Here is a 21,486-nt window from a genome sequence, read left to right as displayed (position 1 = left end):
GTATTAAAATACTATTTCATAAACGTTCAGGGCGTATCCATCATTCATTTATTAAAAATCGTAGTATTACACATACCCCTTCAACATAGCACTGTAGCAGAACCTCCAAAATAGTAGCTGCTACAGCCAAATTATAGCCGTTGGCATCTCTGCATTATGATTAGGGGTAATATTTATAAAAAAAAAAAAAATGTGCACATCCTTAATACATATGTATATATAGAGAGAGCCATGTTAAATACATACTTACTAGCAGCAATCCACACCGTTCGGTTTGTCTGCTAGTATCAAGAATTCATGTATCAATATTGTTAACTAAAATGACTGACATAACTATACAATTATGGGTAATATGAAATATTTTAAGTATCAATCTATGTTAAAACGCAAGGGTTTTTAACTATTCCGTGTTGCCAAGACGCAGATTCTCCGTGGACATCTGCTGTCCCTCCAGTCCATCCGCGTTGGTGTTGTCAGAGTCTCTCTCCACGTTCGACCCTTCTGGTTCGGAGGCATACGGCTTGAATTGATACGGGAGACAATCCGTTTTCTCTCTCTGTCAGATCCATCACTACATGATTCACATTCATAAGAGGTGTCTGAAACTGATCAAATTAGGCCACTCTCACTTTCACTGTCGCTGTCAGCCATACTGGCAGATGCAAGTATGGCCTGTGGCTATCTCCCTCTGTGACGTCACAGTCTCCCGGCCCCAAACCAGGAAATGGAGATCGCCCTCTGTGTATTTCCGGGTATTACTTGATTAATTGTAGCGTGATTAAACAGAATTTGGTAAAATTAATGTGATTATATGTTAAAGTGAGACCTGTCAATATTATTTTTAATGTTTTTGGCAAGTCAAATTCCATGTCATAGGCTCTTTAAATTCAAAAAGAATACGGTAGTTCTAATTGTTCACATTCCTAAACCTAACCAGACAGTAGAACAACCCAATTAAATAGCATTTACAATCAATCTACTGTAGTCATGTACTGACGTGTCAACTATTCTACACTAGGCTATTCCACATACAAAACAACACAGTGGAAGGGTTCTATTGCCTTGTGGCTACAAAACAAGGCAGTAGATCCTCAATTTAAAAAAAAAAAAAAAAAAGCAAGTGAATTTAGTGCTTATGAAGTATGAGGGTCAATATCTGGTGGTGCAAAATACACCACAAGAGCTTCCCCTCACTGCAAGCCAATGCAAAAGGTCACAATGGACCCATGCAAGAAGTCACATTGGATTAGATACGGATACCATCAAGAATTATACTAGGGGATACCAATACCGACTATTGCTAAAAATCCCCAGTTATTCTTCCTCCGCAGAGGATAATATCTTCTGGAGCGCATGTACATCTACCGTTTCCTGTTGAAGACCACATTCTTGTAAGGAATTACCCATCTTCCCAAGCTCATATTTCATCATTTTGTCTCCTGTATGTATATTAGTGGTGAGTTATATTGAAAACAATGGTGAAATCAAATGAAAATATATTAGTGTACCAGATAGAATATTATTCTTTAAAAAAAAAATAATAAAAAATTGCAGGTATTGATTTTGGAGGATAAACAGATACCATGATGGCTCCCTCAGTGGTTACATCTTCTCTTACTCATTTGTTTTCTGTTTGCATTGCTTGATTAGAACCATCTATATACTGTATGTCAATGAAAATACATACTTCCATAAAGGGAGCAGAAGGAAGAAAGATTTAGTTCAATTGTGCGAAAGACACATTATAACCCTCTCATTCCTCTCGGAGGCATTTATGCAAAGAAACTGGGTGCATTGCCAGCAGTCACAGTAAACAAATTTAAATTTACATAAGCACTGTAAACAATGTGTGGTGACACAAACAAATTAGGAAAATAATCTTTAATATGTTGCCTTCATTTTTAAATAAGCTGAGCCTTTGCCTATGACGAATACTTTTAACATTTTTCACAGACTTTGAACACGGAACACAAATACTTCAGCTTTTACAGTTTTTGTAAGCATATATGCAACAACCAGGTTAACATACATAATAATGTTATATACAACACTAGAACACAATCTATTCGCTAGTAATGTCTACATGTAAAATACCTGATTATGTAAATCCTCAGATGTCCCAGTGTGTTATTTCCCCCCACACAGTATTTTCAGTATGTTCTCATAATTCTTGGAAGCACAGTGTTTGCATATGGTTTCAATGTATGAGACCAGGCCTTACTTCTCATAGACCAACGTTAGTAATGAATAGGTTCAAATAAATATATTCTAAAATGCTTAATAATAACAAAATGTACAGAGAGAAGAAGTAGTAAGAAAAGTATCTAGTTCCTTTCCAGCATCATCTAGTGTCACAGATGATATAAAAACCAGACGAGAACTAGTACAGAAAATTTGAAACACAGCCAATTATTTACCAAATAAACCTACAGCTTTGGCTTTCAATAATAATACTGAGAAGGCCTACATTTTGGATTTCAAAAGTATATGCCTTAAATAACTAGTTGTGTAGTTTTTAGCTATAAAGTAAAACACTACTCTGGACTAATAAATGTACTCATATAAGCAAACAGTTCTATAAAAGGTTTAACTGTTGAATTTGCTCTTACTTAAGTTACTGTATACTTTATTTTGCTTACTTGAATTGATTTTATTGTACTTTCATATCTGCTCTTATCTGTACTATGTAGGTGTTTCCATGCCTCAAGTGACAAATAAACAAAACTAGATATTCAGACTTGAAACAGTACAGCACAGCTTTTCTGAACAATGTGTTGCACATTCCTTTATTTAAACATTTGTTTAGAAACCATGTACACTTAAATGGGTATCATTTTCTTTAATCCTCTATTGCTTCTAATGACTTACAGCCTCAAACTCACAGAGAACCTTTAAAGCTGGGTTATTGACCTTTAGCAAATGCATATGGTAATAATATACTTTAAAAATATAGCACTATATACAGGCAGTAATAGTTTAAATCTGGGCAGTTTCATTTTAACTGGATGTGTTATATATATATATATATATATATATATATATATATATATATATATATATATATATATATATATATATATATATATATATCCCTTAAAAAAACAAGCAAAATATTCAGAATGTCATATTTACTTTAAAATGAGCTGTATCAATTTACTGGAAGCCGTTAGCACTGTTTTCAGTAATAAGATTTTTTTCTTAACTTCTAAACTATGTGCTGCAATAAAACATCTATTACACAGTGGCTGCACAGAATAGATTGGGGTTGTACTTTTTGAGCAATCAGATTAAACTAGAACATGACCAAGGTAATCTTCCATGTTGTTAACTGTTTCAACTGAATGCGTGTGACAGTGTGGCTGACAGTAACTTGGTACACAATACATTTGCTTAGGTGTAGACTCCGCTGTAGAATACATTTAGCTTGGAAATCAACAACTCTGTTTGAACTCCTTTGTTAATTATTTCCTTATTTAGATAATATAAGATTGCTATACTTCATTTGTCATAAGTGGAACATTTCAATCACTACAGGTTTCAAGAAGGCTAAAGTACTCATAAAAAGAGATTTGATCACAATTCACTTTCTAAAGATGAGGCCGTGTTTTTCAAGCACTTTTGAAATCCACTCCTAGACTATTCTTACCTAACAAATACAATTAAACTATTAAATAAAAAAAAACAAAAACACAAAAACGGAAGACAATTGTATTACCAGATTTTAATGTACCTCAATGCTGTAAAATAAATGTTTCCATTACTCACCCACAATGTATTCTAGATGGCGAGAACTGTGTGACGTTATAACTACACTATATTTAATATATTTTAAAAGTTAAAGCACCAAGAAAGAATAAATAATGTGATAGCAGTAAATAAGTGCATATGCAAGACCATACTGTAGATTATTGGGACGCATCAAGAAGTAAAAATATCCTGAATAAGCAGCTGTCCCAATTAAACAAGAGGCATTTGAGACGATCTTAGTCACACTTTTTTGTTTCAAAATGAAAATAAATCACATAACATTATGATTACATGTGAAATACATAATTTAAAATACGAGTCAATTTTTTTTTTTTATTTGTGAACAAAATTATTATTTTTTGATTATTTCTACATGAAATGAAAAAGAATGTAATCACATCTTTATCAGAAGGTGAGGCATCTGCGATGTTGACATGCAACTTTCTTGAGAAACCACAGGACACTCCAAGAGTTCAACCTGGTTTAAGCAAGTCACAGGGCAATTACATACTCACTGCACTGTGCTGTGCGAACCTGTCTTACTCTGAAAAGCCATCTCCTTTCACCATTTTAAAATACCGTATCCCCATTCAACAAAGTGACGTCCCAATTAAACGACAAATAGCATTGGGAAGAACTGTCTTGCAAGAGCTGAATCCCATTTAAGCAGAAATCCCTATACCGACTGTACTGATTAGAGCTACTCTATGCATCTACATATTGTACACATAATCTAAGCAATCACCCATGGAACCAAGTACAGCATGTTAAGTTGTTCTGCATTTTCAATGAGGGAGTCACCGTAAACATCTATAAAAAAATCGGCCACCCGAAAAATCTCCCATCCACAGACAAAGATGCTTTGTAATACTCTGATTCTGCCTAAAGGTAAGCCACTTATCACAAAAAGGTTAGCAAACACAAACCTCCTTGGAACAAACTAGTGAACATCATGATGGCAAAAATGTTAAAATGCATAATTTTAACACGCTCCCTAACAAGTTTTTAGCCTTCTTGAAAAAAAAAATAAATAAATTGCCACAGAAACTTGACCGCAAACATAAAAATAAAAAACAAAACACATAACTGGCACTCCACACAGAGAAGAACAATTCAGCTCCACAACACCTGAAAAACCACAGGAAACTTGCTTTTTTTAAGTTACACGTTTAAACTGTTCACTTTGGTTACAATCATGTCATAACTCCTAGTACAGACAATTGCAGTTGTGGTTTTCTCTGCAGTGGTTTCACATAATGCAGACCTTATTTTAAATTGTGTAAAAGTTATCAAAGTTGCTACTATTTTAAATAAAACTCTTTATGCAGTTCACGCTCTGTCTAGTAACTCACTGACACAGACTAAGTAGAGTGAACCCCCCACAAGTAACACAAAACTTTAGAACTCTGGCAGAAAAAAAAATGCTCACCAGAGATTATAAAAAATACTGCATGGGGTAGTGTGATAAATGAGAAGTGAATGCCCACCATTGGGGTGGGATGCTTGGATAAACCCTTCTGGCTTCACTCAGTTGTGCATTCAGTTCTCATATCACACACTACCCCAATGCAGTATTCTATATATCTGTACAAGAAAGAATAAAACAAGAGAACCAAGATATTTGTTTTTAAATATTATTTTTATGGTAATATGTGCCCTGAGTCCCAGAATATTTTATTATTACTTTAATACTATGAATCATGTATCTACCATCAATTCTACAAGTATAAATGCCAAGACTGCAATCAGTTTCCTTCAGCAACTCAAAGGCTTCTGCACTTCTTGTTTGCTTTCTTTATATTGCATACTAAAAAGCAGAGGTTTAACACAAAAGCTAATTTCATGAAAGCTCAAAATGACCTTCAATAAGGAGTACTACTTCTTTCCTTTGTATGTTCCCCAACCTGTTGCCCCTTGTCTTTTTATTCAGTGATTTTCCTCTTAGAAGGGGGAATAAGATGGAAAGGAATATCGCTTGGCAGCTCATGACCTTCCAACTTAACCTTGATAAGATGGTTAGCCAGAGCAAATTCCTCATCGTCCAGCATGCCATCTTTGTCAACATCTGCCAGCTTCCAGATCTTGCCCAGAACAGTGTTGGGCAGCTTGGACTTCACCATCTCCTTCTTGGCGTTGGCTCCTGTCACCTTCCCGTTGACAGGTGACAGGGTGTAGAAGATCTCATCATACATGGGCTTGTCTCGGGCCACCACCCACTCAATCTCGTCGATGCCTTCGCCTGCTCCTTCTCCATAACCGTGGCCGAAGGGGCCGTTCATGGTGCCCTCAAAGGCGCCGCCCTTCACCACTTGGTTGGGTTTCTGCGTCTCCTCCTGCTGGACCAGCACCATGAGTTGGGCGATATCATGAGCCAGCATGTCGTCCACCGTGTCCAGCAGCTTGGACTTTAGGGGTTGGAACTTATTAAAATCATGAGACTGTAATAGCTCCTAAGAGAAGATACACAATATACATGTGAGGATTTCCTATTTATGTATTCAATGTCATTTTGTGTAGCATGAACTATAATATTATAATAAATAATTATTAACAACAGGAGTAGCATGCCATTTGGAAGGATATCAGCTTCAAATAAATAGAACGTTTTGAGTTGCAGTGCTCCTTTCATTACCCTAGTTTTCCACTGCATTTCAAGTAAAAGGGGGGTTGTGTGTGTGAATACAGTGTTATTAATAACTTCCGCTAAACAACACTGCAACAGGGTTTTAAAGTGGGCCTTTACTTTTCCTGTTATGCTACTTGATAATGTCATATACTCTTTCCTGTAAGTCTGTGATAAGTGTCTCTAGCAGCAAATCTTTTAAAATGTTAATGTAAAATTACTAGTTTACCCTTTTTCCCCAAAACAGATACATAACAAACTAGATATTTATCCCATTGCACAATGTAATCTGAATGTCACTTATGTGAGTGTGAAAATAATGGAAAAATAGATACCGTAATAAAGAGAACACCCCGATTAATAAGAAGTTAATTTTACGAATTTCATTTAAAAAGTCACTCATCAGGAGCCCCTTAACGAAATCAAATTATCATAGCTGGGCCTGAATTAAATGATAGTACTTTGTGATGGCTAGGACACTGCCATTATTTTGATTTAATACAAGCCCCTGTAAACAAACTGTGGTCGGTGGGTGTTGAGACAATCATTTTGAAGCAATTCTGGCAACATTTTCTCCAAACCCATGTCTCTCACCTGCATTTTCTTTAGGTTGGGGAAGTCCCCTGGAGAGATCTGATGTTCCTTCTCAATCTTGCTGTAGATCTCCCCTAAACTGCCAATTAGTTCTTTTTTCTTATGTTCTTTTCCAAACACAGCAGGCATCTCTTTCTTCAGAGAGCTAATAATGTAGGCATGAACCTACAAAAACAATTTAAACAAAATTAATGACAGACCAAGAATCCCTGGCAAATAGATTTTACAACTATGTATTGATTTTTCATGACGGTCAATTTAGCACTATCCTGCTGTATTCAGGATGTAGGTGATTGTGGCCCCTGGGTACTTGTAACAAAGTATAAACTACTCTGTCCCACGTTAGGCAAGTATTTATGAGCACATGCACCATTCCTTGAAATTTAACATTTGTTATATTAGATAAATATATATATATATATATATATATATATATATATATTTTTTGTCAATAAATGCATGCCTATGGCAGGCCATACATTATCCTATAATCCTTCAGGGAGAATTAACGTTTCCACAGTGCAGTGGTTATCATGTTTGCCTAACACACAAAAGGTCCCTGGTTCGTAACCGGATGGAAACATGCAATTATCTTTTCCATCCTTTGGATGAGACATAAAACCGAGGTTCTATTGGAAGTGACTCTGCAGCAGTTGTTGATGCAAAGTTGCTTTTTTTTTTTTTTAAATTTAGTCGTTGACAATTAGTTTTTATTATTTTCTCCCCAATTTGAAATGCCCAATTATTTTTAGGCTCAGCTCACCGCTACCACCCCTGCGCTGACCTCCGAAGCGTGTGCCGTCAGCCACCCGCTTCTTTACACACTGCGAACTCACCGTGCAGAACAACGCAGCTCTGGGCAGCTTACAGGCAAGCCCGCAGGCGCCCGGCCAGACTACAGGGGTCGCTGGTGCGCGGTGAGCCGAGGACACCCTGGCCGACCTAACCCTCCCTCCCCCCGGACGACACTCTGCCAATTGAGCGCCGCCCCCTGGGAGCTCCCGTCCACGGTTGGCTGTGGAATAGCCTGGACTCGAACCGGCGACGTCCAGGCTATAGAGCACATCCTGCACTCTAGCGAGTGCTTTTACTGGATGCGCCACTCGGGAGCCCCCTTGTTGATGCATAGTTGACCCCCTAGACTCTTTCAATAAAAGAGTCTGCTAATTGGCTAATAATAATAATAATAATAATAATAATAATAATAATAATAAAAATAATTTATTATTAATTATTATTATTATTATTATTTATTAATAATAATAATTATACCAAAAAAGTTGCTTTTATAGTTTTTCACTTACTGGAGATCATCTGATGTCAGAATGCTTGTCAATTATGAATGACAGATGCATAAAAACACAGCTATATTTGTCTATACTGCTCTTTAATTGGCTGAATATACAGTACTTTGTGTTTTTGTGTGTAAAGCTTTTCAGTAAAATAATCCCCTTTTTAGTCAGCCATCAACAATAAATACAAGATACCGTAACAAAGTGTTTCAAAAGCTGCAAAATGAAATAAATCAGTAATAAGCAGTAAGGGATAACAACAAATAAAATGACTCGACTTTAAATATGTACATTTCTGGGAAGCCTTGTGTACGCAAATGCCTTTACCAGCCACAATCTCATTTAAAAACCTCTCAATACACCAATCCAAATGGGTATTTAGAAATGCCACAAAAAAAATGTTTCTCTCTAAAAGGAAAGCATCTAGCAGCTACTTAGTTCCATTATAACTGTACTCGTGGATCATAAAGGCCAACAGCCTGCTGGGACTAAAAGCTGGGTTGTTATTACATAAATGTTGACACAGCACGGAAGAGCATAGTGCTTCTGTACTTGCGAGTGATATGACTGCTAGGAAACTACTGCAAGATGCCAGGAGATGTTCTTTTCAGCAAGTCACGCCTGTTTAAAGGCTGTCCTTCGAGTGCTAATAATTGAGAACTCCCGTGGTCTCGTCCTGTTACAAGGCAGCACTAGGGTTATACCATCTGGAGTCTGCACGCTGCAGCCTCTGACTGAATACAGGACCCTTCCAAGGACACAACAGGAGTAGGTGTGCAAAGTGAGAGACTAGGCAATGCTCCCTTTATCTGTCAAATTGCTGTTATTTTCCTAATAAGATCTCCAATTTCCGCAGTACAGTAGTCCCTTGCTAATACAGACACTTATGCCATACAGTCAGATATGCTGGACACAACCTATGTCCCCCAGTAATAACCAATATTTAGTGGGATGTTAGGTCACTGAATTGCATGATCCAGAGGCACACATACTCTAGAGTTGGAAAAGGGCAAGAAACTTTCAAAAATACTGATGGACTCCAGTAGGTTGAAACCCAAGATGTGCACTACAGTAATTAATTCTGAATTTGTAGTCTTTAATTGCTTTTTGCAACAGAAAAAAAAAAAAAGAGTAGCAAGAAGGCTATGTGTTTTACTTGCGGCAATGTGTACACTGTAAAATGTTCTGTGTAAGTTTAAAATGATATAGGTTTGTAAAATGTGCACTGTATATGTAAGGTACTATATGGTATCATAACATGTCAAATTGGCACCATTATCATTTTGTGTTAATTGTGTACTAAGTAGGCTATGGTAAAATAATTTTAAATAATATTTTATTATTTTCGCATTGTACAGTAATGTGTACAATGTAGCAGCATGATTTATTGTGTTACCAGTAGCCTATAGGCTAAAGTAAAAAGATAGTGTGCTAGATATTTATTTGATTTTACTACTGTACTGTATACAGCATGGGTGGCCAAACTTCCTGACCCTGCGAGCCACATAGCAAAATTTCCATATGGTTGAGAGCCGCAAGACACGTACGTACTGTAAAACATGAAATGTTTGCGAGCAAGACATGTTAAATACTAGCATTGTTGTGCAGGACAGTAGTTGTTAGGCTCTCTTGATGGCAGCAAAATATACAAGGGATCCAACATTGCCTATACAGGTTCTGTGTCATTTGCATTGTACTGTAGATCGACAGTGTATTAAAACTTTAAATGTAACATACTGGTGTTTTTCCATTATTTCAGTTTATACTGTACAGTATGTATTATACACTTTAAATAAAATATATTCAGTTATTATGAAGCACAATACAATAACTGCCCTGATTTCCCCAGAAACAACACAGACACATTTTTGTAAAGATTCTTTTTGACAAGCTCTTCCCTTGAAGATCTTAATGCTGGGTTAAAAAACAAACAAACAAAACAAAAAACTTGTTATTGTATGACTGCTGCATGTATTAAATAATGTTGCGCTTTGTGGATGACAAATGCACTGTATTTATTTTGAAAGGGATTACAGTACCTGCTCACGACGAGATGCAAGATATGTAAATATAATATTAATTTTAGACCTGCAATATAACATTTAAACATGCATTCTCTAGTCTAGCGCCAACACTCCAATTTTATAAAAAGATTCATTCATCATTTGCCAGGAGTGATATTCCATGCTTGCCATACAAAACTTGCTTGAGTCGTTAAATCAGCTTCTTTACTTAACACTGAAAGCAGCATCTGCCTTAAGTCTGATCAAGGAGGATATTAGATGAAAATGTGTTGTGATGTGTGTTTCATAATGACGTTTGAGGTTTCTCGCCTTAGTTGTACAAGCTACAGTGTGCAAGCAATTTTTTGCAGATGAGACACAGGTTTACCACTGCTTTCAGTGAAAGCAAACTCTTTCTCCCAATCTGGTTTAAAGTCTCATATGTTAGTTTATTATTCGTGGAGGGTTTGCTCAATGCCATTGTCTCCACAAAATGAACAAGCACTTCATTAAAAATTATGAAATTTACTTTCAGCTGCACATCCGGCTTCGAAATACGCATGCGCCAGCGAGCTGTGACGAAGGTCAACAAGTGACAAAATATCCATGCAGTGAACATGCAAGCTCAAAAGAAACAGGACAGAGAGAACGAGAGAAAAGAAAGAATAATTAACACAAACATATACAGAGAACACAAATAATAGAACTTCTTGTGTTTATTTTTACTTTCTCTGTTTATTATTCTTTCTTCAGTTCATTCGAGCTGCAAAGCATTTGTCATCCAGCATTTCACCGGAAGCCACACTTGAAATGCAAGAGAGCCACATGCGGCTCGTGAGCCACGGTTTGGCCACCTCTGGTATACAGTATATACAGATTTATACTTTTACATAATGTAAAGTGTACAGGAGAACACAATGTTTTATTTCAGCGCAATGCTTTATACATTAAAAATAAAATGAGCACTACAAATGTGTGTGTCAGTATTATAATTTTTTTTATTAATTTTTTTTTAAATTCTAAAACTAAATCTTGTTATTTTTTTCGGACAACTAGTCTGTGAATGACTTGCTTACAATCGTAGAATTTAAAAGAAAAAAACAAACAAACACACACACACAAACACAGTCCAAGCTTTGTGTGGGATATGCTTTTGTAGCATTTCCTTTGCTTTACAGCTGTGGCCTTTATTTTGATTCTAATGCCAGAGCAAGACCATTATCTTCTTTAGACAAGGGCAAGCATTACAGAATTCAAATTAGAGCCCTACTTTTTCCTCTTTCTTCTCCAATATCCAAACATAGTTGCTCTGTATATTTCTATATAATACAGGCAATGCTGTTTTCTGTAAAAATAAATAAATAAATACAAATAAATAAATAAAGCAATTAGGAATACTGCAGCTCTGGCCAATCTAAGCAGGGTATGTCAGTCCTGATCATGTCGGCTCACACAGAGTTTCAGCTGCAATATCGGAATCTTTACTATAGTAAGGGGAAATCAAAAACTCAACACTGACTCAACCGAAGTAAAGCACTATGGAAAACTTCACAACTGACTTCATATGCTGACCTTTTCAGACGGGAGAATTCGTCGAGCCAATGCTTTTCAACACCCCCCCAAAAAATAACCGGCTCAACTTCCCTGAAAGAATTATAGAGATAGTAAACGTTGAGGAATGACCTTATATCCCACTGGAACATTAAATATCTTGCAAACTCGTCACATCATATTAGTGCCATGGTGGCCCTGCAATTATTTGTGGTCCAGTCCTATTAGTTTATTGAGATATAAAGTGCCTATAGTAATTCACCCCCCTTGGACGTTTTCACAGTTTGTTGTGTTACAACCTGAAATCTTGGTGCATTTAAATGGGATTTTTTTTTCCTTTGATTTACACTTTCAATGGGTGAAAAAATGGGGGGGGGGGGGGGGGTTGTGGAAATGCACAGATCAGGGGAGGGGTAGTATAAAAAGATTTCAAAAGGCACTGAATATCCCTTGGAGCACAGTCAAGTTGATCATTAAGTGGAAGATATACGGTACCACCCAGAATCTGCTTACAGGCCGTCCTCCCAAACTGAGCAGCCGGGTAAGAAGGGCATTGGTCAGAGAAGCTAGCAAGAGACCCATGACAACTCTGAAAGACCTACAGTGTTCCATGGCTGTGTTGGAAGAAACTGTTCATGTGTCAACAAATCTGGCCTGTATGGAATAGTGGCAAGAAGGAAGCCATTTCTGAAAAAAGCCCATGTAAAATCCTGCTTGGAATTTGCAAAAAGGCATGTGGGGGAAAAGATGTGGCAAAAGATTCTGTGGTCCGATGAAACAAAAATTGAACTATTTGGCCTAAATGCAAAAAGTTATGTCTGGCGCAAACCCAACACAGCACGTAACACCCACGTAATACCATCCCTACTGTGAAGCATGGTGGTGGTTGCAGCATCATGCTATGGGGATGCTTTTCCTCAGCAGGGACTGGGAAGCTTGTCAGGGTAGAGGGCAAAATGGTTGGAGCTAAATACAGGCAAATCCTTGAGGAAAACCTGCTTCAGTCTGCAAAGAACCCAAGACTGGGACGGAGATTCACCTTTCAGCAGGACAATGACCCCAAGCACACAGCCAAAGTGCCACTGGAGTGGCTTAAAAACAAGAAAGTGAATGTCCTAGAGTGGCCCAGTCAAAGCCTGGACTTGAATCCGATTCAGAATCTGTGGCAAGACATGAAGATTGCTGTCCACCAACGATCCCCATCCAACTTGACAGAGCTTGAACAATTTTGCCAAGAAGAATGGGCGAATATTGCACGATCCAGATGTGCAAACCTGGTAGAGACTTACCCCAAAAGACTCACAGCTGTAATTGCTGCCAAAGGTGGTTCTACCAAGTATTGACTCAGGGGGGTGAATACTTATCTAACCAAGACATTTCAGTTTTTTTATTTTTCATTAACTGTTGTTTTACAATAAAAAATTCTCTTGTCTCTTCAAAGTGTTGAGTAGGTTGTGTAAATCAAAGGAAAAAAAATCCAATTTAAAATGCATCAAGATTTCAGGTTGTAACAACAAACTGTGAAAACATCCAAGGGGGGTGAATACTTATTATAGGCACTGTACCTGAGCTTGTTATCTCAAACCAGGGTTACAGACTTTATTTCATCAAGATCGATGATTGGCATTTCAGGATGTGGTTCAGTGCAGACTATGTACAAAGGAAAGCTCGTTTATAGTTTACTTTTATATCTGCGCTCTACCGCAGTGCAGCAACAGCAAGCAAGCCCACATGCAAGTATGAAACAGAAGAAGTACAGAGCATCCTGCTGCTGCAGCTACTGGCACAGAGACGTGTATATCACTGGGGACAAGTGCTGAACTTTAGTGCATTGAACTCTTTCAAAAACCTGTTGGGATTTGTGGATAAATGTTCTTAAATTTGATTCATCACAAGGGGGAGGGGGGGGGGGGGGGGGGGACTGTAACGCTGTTAGACCTTACAATAATAAATAGGCTATAGTCATGGGAAATACGTGAATTACCAATGACCACATAGTGTCCTGGTGTCATAAAGTTAATGCTGCTTGGTGGACCATGGTCATTATCTAATGAGATTTAGACATAAATAGAAACTGACTGGTAAGAATATATTCCAAGTAATACTGTAGGTTATTTTATATATTAATTGTTTAAAAAGGCATATTTTTTAGGTTTTAGATTGCATTCCATCACTGTCACTGCAGATTAACAAAAACAAAAATAAAACAGGAATGAAAACAAATCAAATGAATACAAGGGATGTTGATGTAAATGATAAGGTTGCTCCCACCGAATGTTACTGATTAAAAAAAAATAAAGTTTTTAATTCACCTTGGCAAGCCTTGCCCTCTTGATCAGGTCATTCAGCTTCCTCAAAGCAGCATTTCGGGGTAGACTCTGAATATCTTTAAAGAGGTCTTGCTCCTCTGCCTCAAAGAGCTTGCGGTTGTCAGGAATGTGCAGCGGGTGAGACCAGAAGGAGCCGATGTAAACCCGGATCACCTCAGGAGTGTTGACAATCTTCCCCAGCGACCACATCAAGGCACCATAGACCCTCATCAGTTGCTGCGTCTCTATCTGGTCAGCTTTGTTCAGGACCACACGGATCTTGTCCTCGTGGTTCTTCAGCGCCTTGATCACATCAGAGAACTCATCTGAGATGTCCAGCTTGTGGGCATCGAACAGGAGAATGATTCGGTCAACTCTCTCCGCAAACCACTCCAGCACCGCAGCAAAGTCATAGCCTGTGAAAGAGAAGGACAAAACTCACTGGGATGCTGCAGCAAATTAAAGAGACAACTTACTGGATCATTATTAGTAGGGTAGGGAATGTTTCCCCTCAACAAAACCAAATCTAATTGTTGAGTTTGTTGTGTAAAACCATGTAGAAAACTGCAGGTCAATTACCTGTATGCACATAGCTCAAACTACAGATTAGTCTTTTACACAGCACAATGTAGGTGGATATAATACCCAGTTTACACTAGCATACCCGTACCGTGAGGGCTCCACGCCCTCATGGTACGGGTGTGTTTACACTAGCAAATAACCGAGCTGAGCCAGAACCAAGCCGTGAAACTCCAGCCCTGCAACATATCTGAATCTGGCTCGGGGCCGAAGCAGGCTGTGGGCGGGGTTACTGCATTTTGACATCACACTCAAGCGTCATTACAAGAAAAAGTGGCAACCCCCAGGACCTCAACCGGTAAATGTTTTCTTAACTCCTTACCTTTATTCCGCAGGACACATAACACACATCTGACTAAAATACTAAATAAAATAATTCCCTCTCTATAATACACACATAGTGAATCAAAAATGTCATTTTCCATGAATTAACCATGCATAAAGCACAATGTAATCAACGCTATATTTTTAACAAAAAAAATAAAGGTAACATTCCCACTCGAGGATCATTTTAATCAGCAGTTTTTAAACTATAGCCTGGCTAAACAGCGGTGGGGAGTTCAGTTCGAAGCGACAGACAAGCAAACTAACAAAATGCGAGAAGGAGAGCGGGTCGGGACAGGTGAAGAGGGAATGGGCTCGCTCCAGGTTCGGCTACCGGAGCGGGGCTGAAGCGTCTCGTCTCCCGGAGAAAGCTGCAGCTCCTCTCTCAGCAAAAAAAATTAATAGATTAGGAAAGATAACCACCTTACAGACCTAATATTTATTTAGTTATAAAATGAATGCTGAATAAGATGTCTGTGTTATAAAGTGCCAGCGCAACTTTTCTTCAGTTCAGATACTGTATCAATAGGGAGAGACAGAAACGGAAGTTACACTGAAAAGTTGTTTACAGTTTGAACACCGGTACTGTATTTACTGTAGAAATATTGCACTTGTATAGGGAATTGGGGGACATGCTGTAGGAGCGTTATATTCCCGAGCGCGTTATGTATACCTTTAATATGCTCCCCCGTCTTTGCTTCCTCTGTTTAGGTATGTATTACCCCGCCCCGCCCCCCGCCCGCCCTCCCTGCATTTTCAGTACTTCTCCGCAATAATAATAATAAAAAAATCCATGGTAAAAAAAAGAGATTTTATTAAATTAATGCTTTGTTCTATTTTTGCAGTCTGTGACATTTAAATGTAATCGACTCAGCACGTTCATTATGCGTGACGTCTCTCGGCTCGGCTCGCCTTTCTCTAGTGTAAACGCAACTCAAGCTACACGAGCCGTACCAGGCTGGCTCGACACCGGCTCGGCTTGGGTGTGCAGGTGTAAATGTAGCTTAAGAGTCTTTAACTCTTTCAGCACGTAGTAACTTCGCAAAAAGACAATACATAATTAAATAGTTTGTGTCTTTCATGGGAAAAAGCCATACAATATTAGAGGGGTATAGCCAATACCAGGATCAGTTAACTGCTCTGCTGGGCTGAGTGGAATGAATATTTTAAATCTTCAGGACATGTTTTCACCATATGGGACAGTAAGACCGCTCTTTTTTTTTTTTTGCATGCGCAACCTGGAAATTTCCATATGTAGTTCATGTATCATTACCAATAAATGGATGAATCTACATAATTTGGTGTACTTGAGCTGGAGTTATCACTACAGGTATTGTTCCTGGAACTCTGTTTCATGTGCAGTGTTTAAAGAGTTTAATCATTATTTTAGTTTCAAAGCATTCAATAGATGTGTTCCTTTATGTTTTCCTTATGAAACAAATGGCTTACCCCTACCCCAATTTAAGTAAATAAAAACAAAAAACTCCAACAATTTTTGCTAACATGCTTGTTTATACAGTCACCACATTTATAATTTTCCCTGAAGGATGTGTGATAGAAATCCTTTTAAAGATCAGGACACAAGTATGTTACACCGATCACAGCTTTCAGAGAGGGAGGAAATCAGGGCATGAAACTGGGTTACTCTGTTTAAGAGCAAAACCAAATGGCCAAAACTGCTTATGTGTTGTACATTCCTTAAACATTTCCTTCATGCATGAAACAGATTAAAAACGCACAGATTCCGGAGGAATTTGATCTCTTCACAGTATCCTGATAAGCCAGAAGGGAATTGTAAAAATCTCCCCCTTGACGGTTTGCACCGTTTAACACAAAAACACAAGCACAATTTACTGTAGGAAATCAATTAAAACATAGAAATATAATATGCAGTACTTTTAATAAACATGTGTACTTATGCAGTGGTGCCTGCAATCTACATCGAAAGAAGATATTACAAAATGTACAAAGGTATTACAAATATTTCAATAACTTCAGCACACTCACTCATAATTCCAAGCTAAAACAAATGTTTAAACCTGCCAAAAGCAGTTCCTGGTAAAATCTCATAATACAAAAGGATAAATTAGGCTTTTAAGGTTATAAAAGTGTCACAAATGGTTTGGGAACACTTCCCCCAAATAATGTACTGTATATTGTTTTATATATATTTTAAATACTCTATCCTGATTGGTCAAAACAGGTCACATGGAGGTGTTGACATTACAGTATATCAACATGGGTGGGCACTTCATTTCAAAAAGGGGCAAATCACTGGTAGATATCCATATGCCACTAGAATTTTGAAAAAGAAACAAAAACAAAACATGGTCGCTATATTAAAATATAAATCGCAATAAACATGACTGACCAGATTTATTTATATTTTGGCCTTTTGGGTAATCAAACTCGTTGAAGATTTTCAACGAGTAAGAATCAGACACCAATGACACCAATTCAAATGTTGAAATAAACCTAAAAGTAAGTAGGCATCTTGAACTTACTGACATTGAAAAAGGAAAAGCAGCAAAAAATACTCAAAAGGAACACTGCCTGGGCATCAGGTGTCCTATTTGACTGCTTAAAACAAAAATCGTTACACATTGATTTTAAAGTATTTCCTCTGCCTGACCTAAATAATCTGCTACAGGAATTTTATGCTAGTGTCTGTTAGTTTAGGATGACAGGGTAGTCAGTGTCAAGATATGTGAACATACGAGCCAGTCTAAACCACTTTTTAAATAGTTCAGCCACACTAGACCGCAAAGTCAGTTTAATAACCGACCCGGTACTTCAGAATAACACTATTTATTTTTATTTACATCCTAGACATCAAGAACAAAAGGTACTTGAATTCCAAAACAGTGTGGTACCACTAGTGTTTTCTACTATTAACAACCTTGACTTGCCTAAAGATAGAAAAACATTGAGTGAAATAGCTTGCATCACTCGATTTTCAAGGTGTGGTATCTGAAGCACAAATCAACAGGTACAGAGAAACATCATCTGTAATTGACAAACCCAGGACTGGAAAACCCAAAAAGCTGTCCAGCATGGATGAGTAATATTTGAAGATAATATCCATAAGGAATAGAAAAAAGACAAGCGTTGAATTGACAAAAGAACTGGCATAAGGCACAGGTGTCGCTATCCATCAAATCAACAGTACAAAGGTCACTCTTGAAATCAGGACTTAAATGATGTGTTGCAGTAAGAATACCTCTGTTAAGAAAGGGGAACAAGACTAAAAGGCTAAAATATGCACAAGAACACAGAAACTGGACTATGGAACAATGGTCAAAAGGTGCTTTGGGCTCCAGAGTGGCGCATCCAGTAAAAGCACTCGCGTAGAGTGCAGAATGCGCCCTATAGTCTGCATGTCGCCAGTTCGAGTCCAGGCTACTCCTTTGCCAACTGAGGATGGGAGCTCCGAGGGGGCGGCGCACAATTGGCCGAGCGCCGCCTGGGGGGGAGGGAGGGTTAGCTCGGCCAGAGTGTCCTCGGCTCACCGCGCACCAGCGACCCCTGTGGTCTGACCGGGCGCCTGCGGGCTTGCCTCAAGCTGCCCAGGGCTGCGTTGTCCTCCGACGCTGTAGCTCTGGGTGGCTGTATGGTGAGTCTGCAGTGTGTAAAAAAGTGGACGGCTAACGGCACACGCTTTGGAGGACAGCTTGTGTTCGTCTTCGCCCCTCCCGAGTCAGCGCAGGGATGGTAGCGGTGAGCTGAGCTAAACAAAAATAATTGGACACTACTAAATTGGGGAGAAAACAACAAAAAACTAACTGGCGACTACTTTAAAAAAAAAAAAAAAAATAAATAAAATAATGCGGCTTTGGACTGTTGATATATATATATATATATATATATATATTATATATATATATATATATATACACACATATACATACGCACTGTTGATTTTATATACATATATACAGTACATATAAACATTGTGAAGCTAAATGAAGCTGGTAATAAATAAATAAATAAAACAAACAAACAAACAAACAAACTCTTGGTTTGGACGCAAATTGGTTAAAAAAATAAATTAACAGCTGGTGGCCAGCATGACAAATGTCCACGTCGAGTCTAGTTGGCTAAACCTTTTCCCTTTGAAACAATCCAAAAAAATAATTGAAAGAATATGACTAGAAAAATGTATTTAACCAGTATTTCCAGATTGCACTTCAGCAGGGTCTGCAAGTAAATGGATAATCATAAATCTCATGTTTTAATATTGCTTAGCACTACATTGGAAGACACACGGAAAACGGAGAGTAAAAATGTAATTACAACAGCAAATGTATATATATTTAATAACTTAATAAACTGTATACCAAAATAAAACATATCAGCACAAAACATAGACCTTTCAATTTACTTTAATGTTACCCAGTGTTTAAAGGTCCTGTGCTGAACTTCTGTATTTTTTATTTTAAACTAATAGTGTTTTTATCTTTTTAGTTATGATTTTTGCCAACCATCAACCCTCATTTTACAAATGTGGCTTGGTGTCTGATGGCTCTTTCCTGTTATACAACTATAAAACAGCAGAGTAGTCTGTTTTTGTTACAGCTGTTCCTAGTGAAAAATTGTTTGTTTATTCACAGCCAGACTTCTGTAAAGATTAAAATCTTGTAAGAATTAAGGATGGCGGTGAGTTTGGACAGGTGATGGAAACAGATTTGGGCATCCAGCTGTAGAAGACTAGACAGATTAATGGTTTGTTTAGGTGTTCTGTATATACAATACCTTTATCAAGTTAAAATGCTGTTTAATGAGTTTAATAGTACTTTAGAAAATCGCACATCCCCAGCACTTGCATGGATATTGGGTTGGTGGCAATCCTCCACCACATTGTGTTGTACAAGATCAGAATGTTTTATTATCCACAGTAGCTTTCGTTAAACATGCATTTGCAGACAAAATAAAAAACTTGCCAATGGTGTATAAAGGAGTTTAAAAGGAAGTACAAACAAGGTAGTCATTATTTTGTGAAGAATTATTGGGACCAATAAGGTCCCACTTGGGCCAATCATTTCTACCTGTACATTCCAGACCAAAATAACCCCCATTCAGAAAACAGCACAACCTGAACAGGACAAGCGGAAAATGTTGAAAAACTAGTGGGAAGTTCAATTCCTTTGTTAAAAGATCATACCAAGGTTCACCATCACACAGCATCTCACTACAGACACATCTTAAACATCTGCTGTGGAAGCTATTGAAGAACGCATAACAAATAACTCCAGTGTAGAGTAATATAATGGTCTCAGTCCAGCAACAGCTGCACCACTAAAAACAATGCATTGAACTTTTCAGTTGAGACTACTTGTAGGGTAGATGCTTGGGTCAATTTCAGTTGCTTGCTAGTCATGGTCAAGAACATAGGCTTATTACTAGGTAAACATGTTTTTAAATATCTTTAGATACAACTCTGAACATAAGTTAAGCAAATAAAACAACACCACCACCACAACCACCACCACCCACACACAAAAAAAAAAAACATAACTTTTGGCTTAATATAGGATAACAACCTCCCCACAAGTTGTTAATGTATCTGTTGACTTGAAACAGGAGTTAATGAGAGATAGGGATATATATACAGTGTCTTGCAATAAGTATTTCACCCCCCTTGGACTTTTCCACATTTTGTAGTGTTACAACCTGGAATTAAAATGGATTTAATTAGGATTTTTTGTCACTGATCGACACAAAATAGTCCATAATGTCAAAGTGGGGAAAAAAATCTACATATTTTTCAAAATTATTTACAAATAAAAAACTGAAAAGTCTTGATTGCATAAGTATTCACCCCTAAATAAGCTCTGGTGCAACCAATTGCCTTCAGAAGTCACATAATTAGTTGAATGGAGTCCACCTGTGTGCAATTAAAGTGTCACATGATCTCAGATTAAATACACCTGTTTCTGGAAGGCCCCATAGTTTGTTAGAGAGCATATCTAAACAAACAGCATCATGAAGACCAAGGAGCTATCAAAACAAGTCCAGGATAAAGTTCTGGAGAAGCACCAATCAGGGTTGGGTTATAAAAAAATATCCCAAACTTTGAACATCCCCCGGAGCACCGTTAAATCCATTATTAAAAAATGGAAAGAATATGGCACAACCGCGACTCTGCCTAGAGAAGGCCGTCCACCAAAACTCAGTGACCAGGTAAGGAGGGCATTAGTCAGAGAAGCAACCAAAAGGCCAATGGTAACTCTGAAGGAGCTGGAGAGATCCACAGCTAAGATGGGAGAAACCGTCCATGGGACAACTATAACCCGGACGCTCCACAAAGCTGGGCTTTATGGAAGAGTGGCGAAAAGAAAGCCATTGCTGAAAAAACCCATATCAAATCTTGTTTGGATTTTGCCAAAAGGCATGTGGGAGACACAGCAAACATGTGGAAAAAGGTTCTCTGGTCTGATGAGACCAAAATTGAACTTTTTGGCCTT

General features: G+C 37.9%; 1 protein-coding gene across 3 annotated transcripts in view; it reads right to left on the bottom strand.

Moving 5' to 3' along the window:
• Positions 1-3,706: 3,706 nt before the first annotated feature.
• LOC117403115 (EH domain-containing protein 3-like) overlaps positions 3,707-21,486 on the bottom strand; it is a 68,125-nt gene continuing 50,345 nt past the window's right edge. For all 3 annotated transcript variants that reach the window (XM_059024317.1, XM_034921291.2, XM_034005117.3), the window contains 3 exons: positions 14,123-14,535; positions 6,965-7,129; positions 3,707-6,197 (listed from right to left, as the gene is read on the bottom strand). In XM_059024317.1, coding sequence (XP_058880300.1) covers positions 5,670-6,197; positions 6,965-7,129; positions 14,123-14,535 — 1,106 coding nt within the window. In that variant the 3' untranslated portion in view covers positions 3,707-5,669. The remainder of the gene's footprint in view (positions 6,198-6,964; positions 7,130-14,122; positions 14,536-21,486) is intronic.

The sequence above is a fragment of the Acipenser ruthenus genome, chromosome 5 (assembly GCF_902713425.1).
Source record: "Acipenser ruthenus chromosome 5, fAciRut3.2 maternal haplotype, whole genome shotgun sequence".
NCBI classification, from domain to species: Eukaryota; Metazoa; Chordata; class Actinopteri; order Acipenseriformes; family Acipenseridae; genus Acipenser; species Acipenser ruthenus.
Note: the sequence above shows the minus strand (reverse complement) of the source record. Positions and strands in the feature narration are given on the sequence as shown.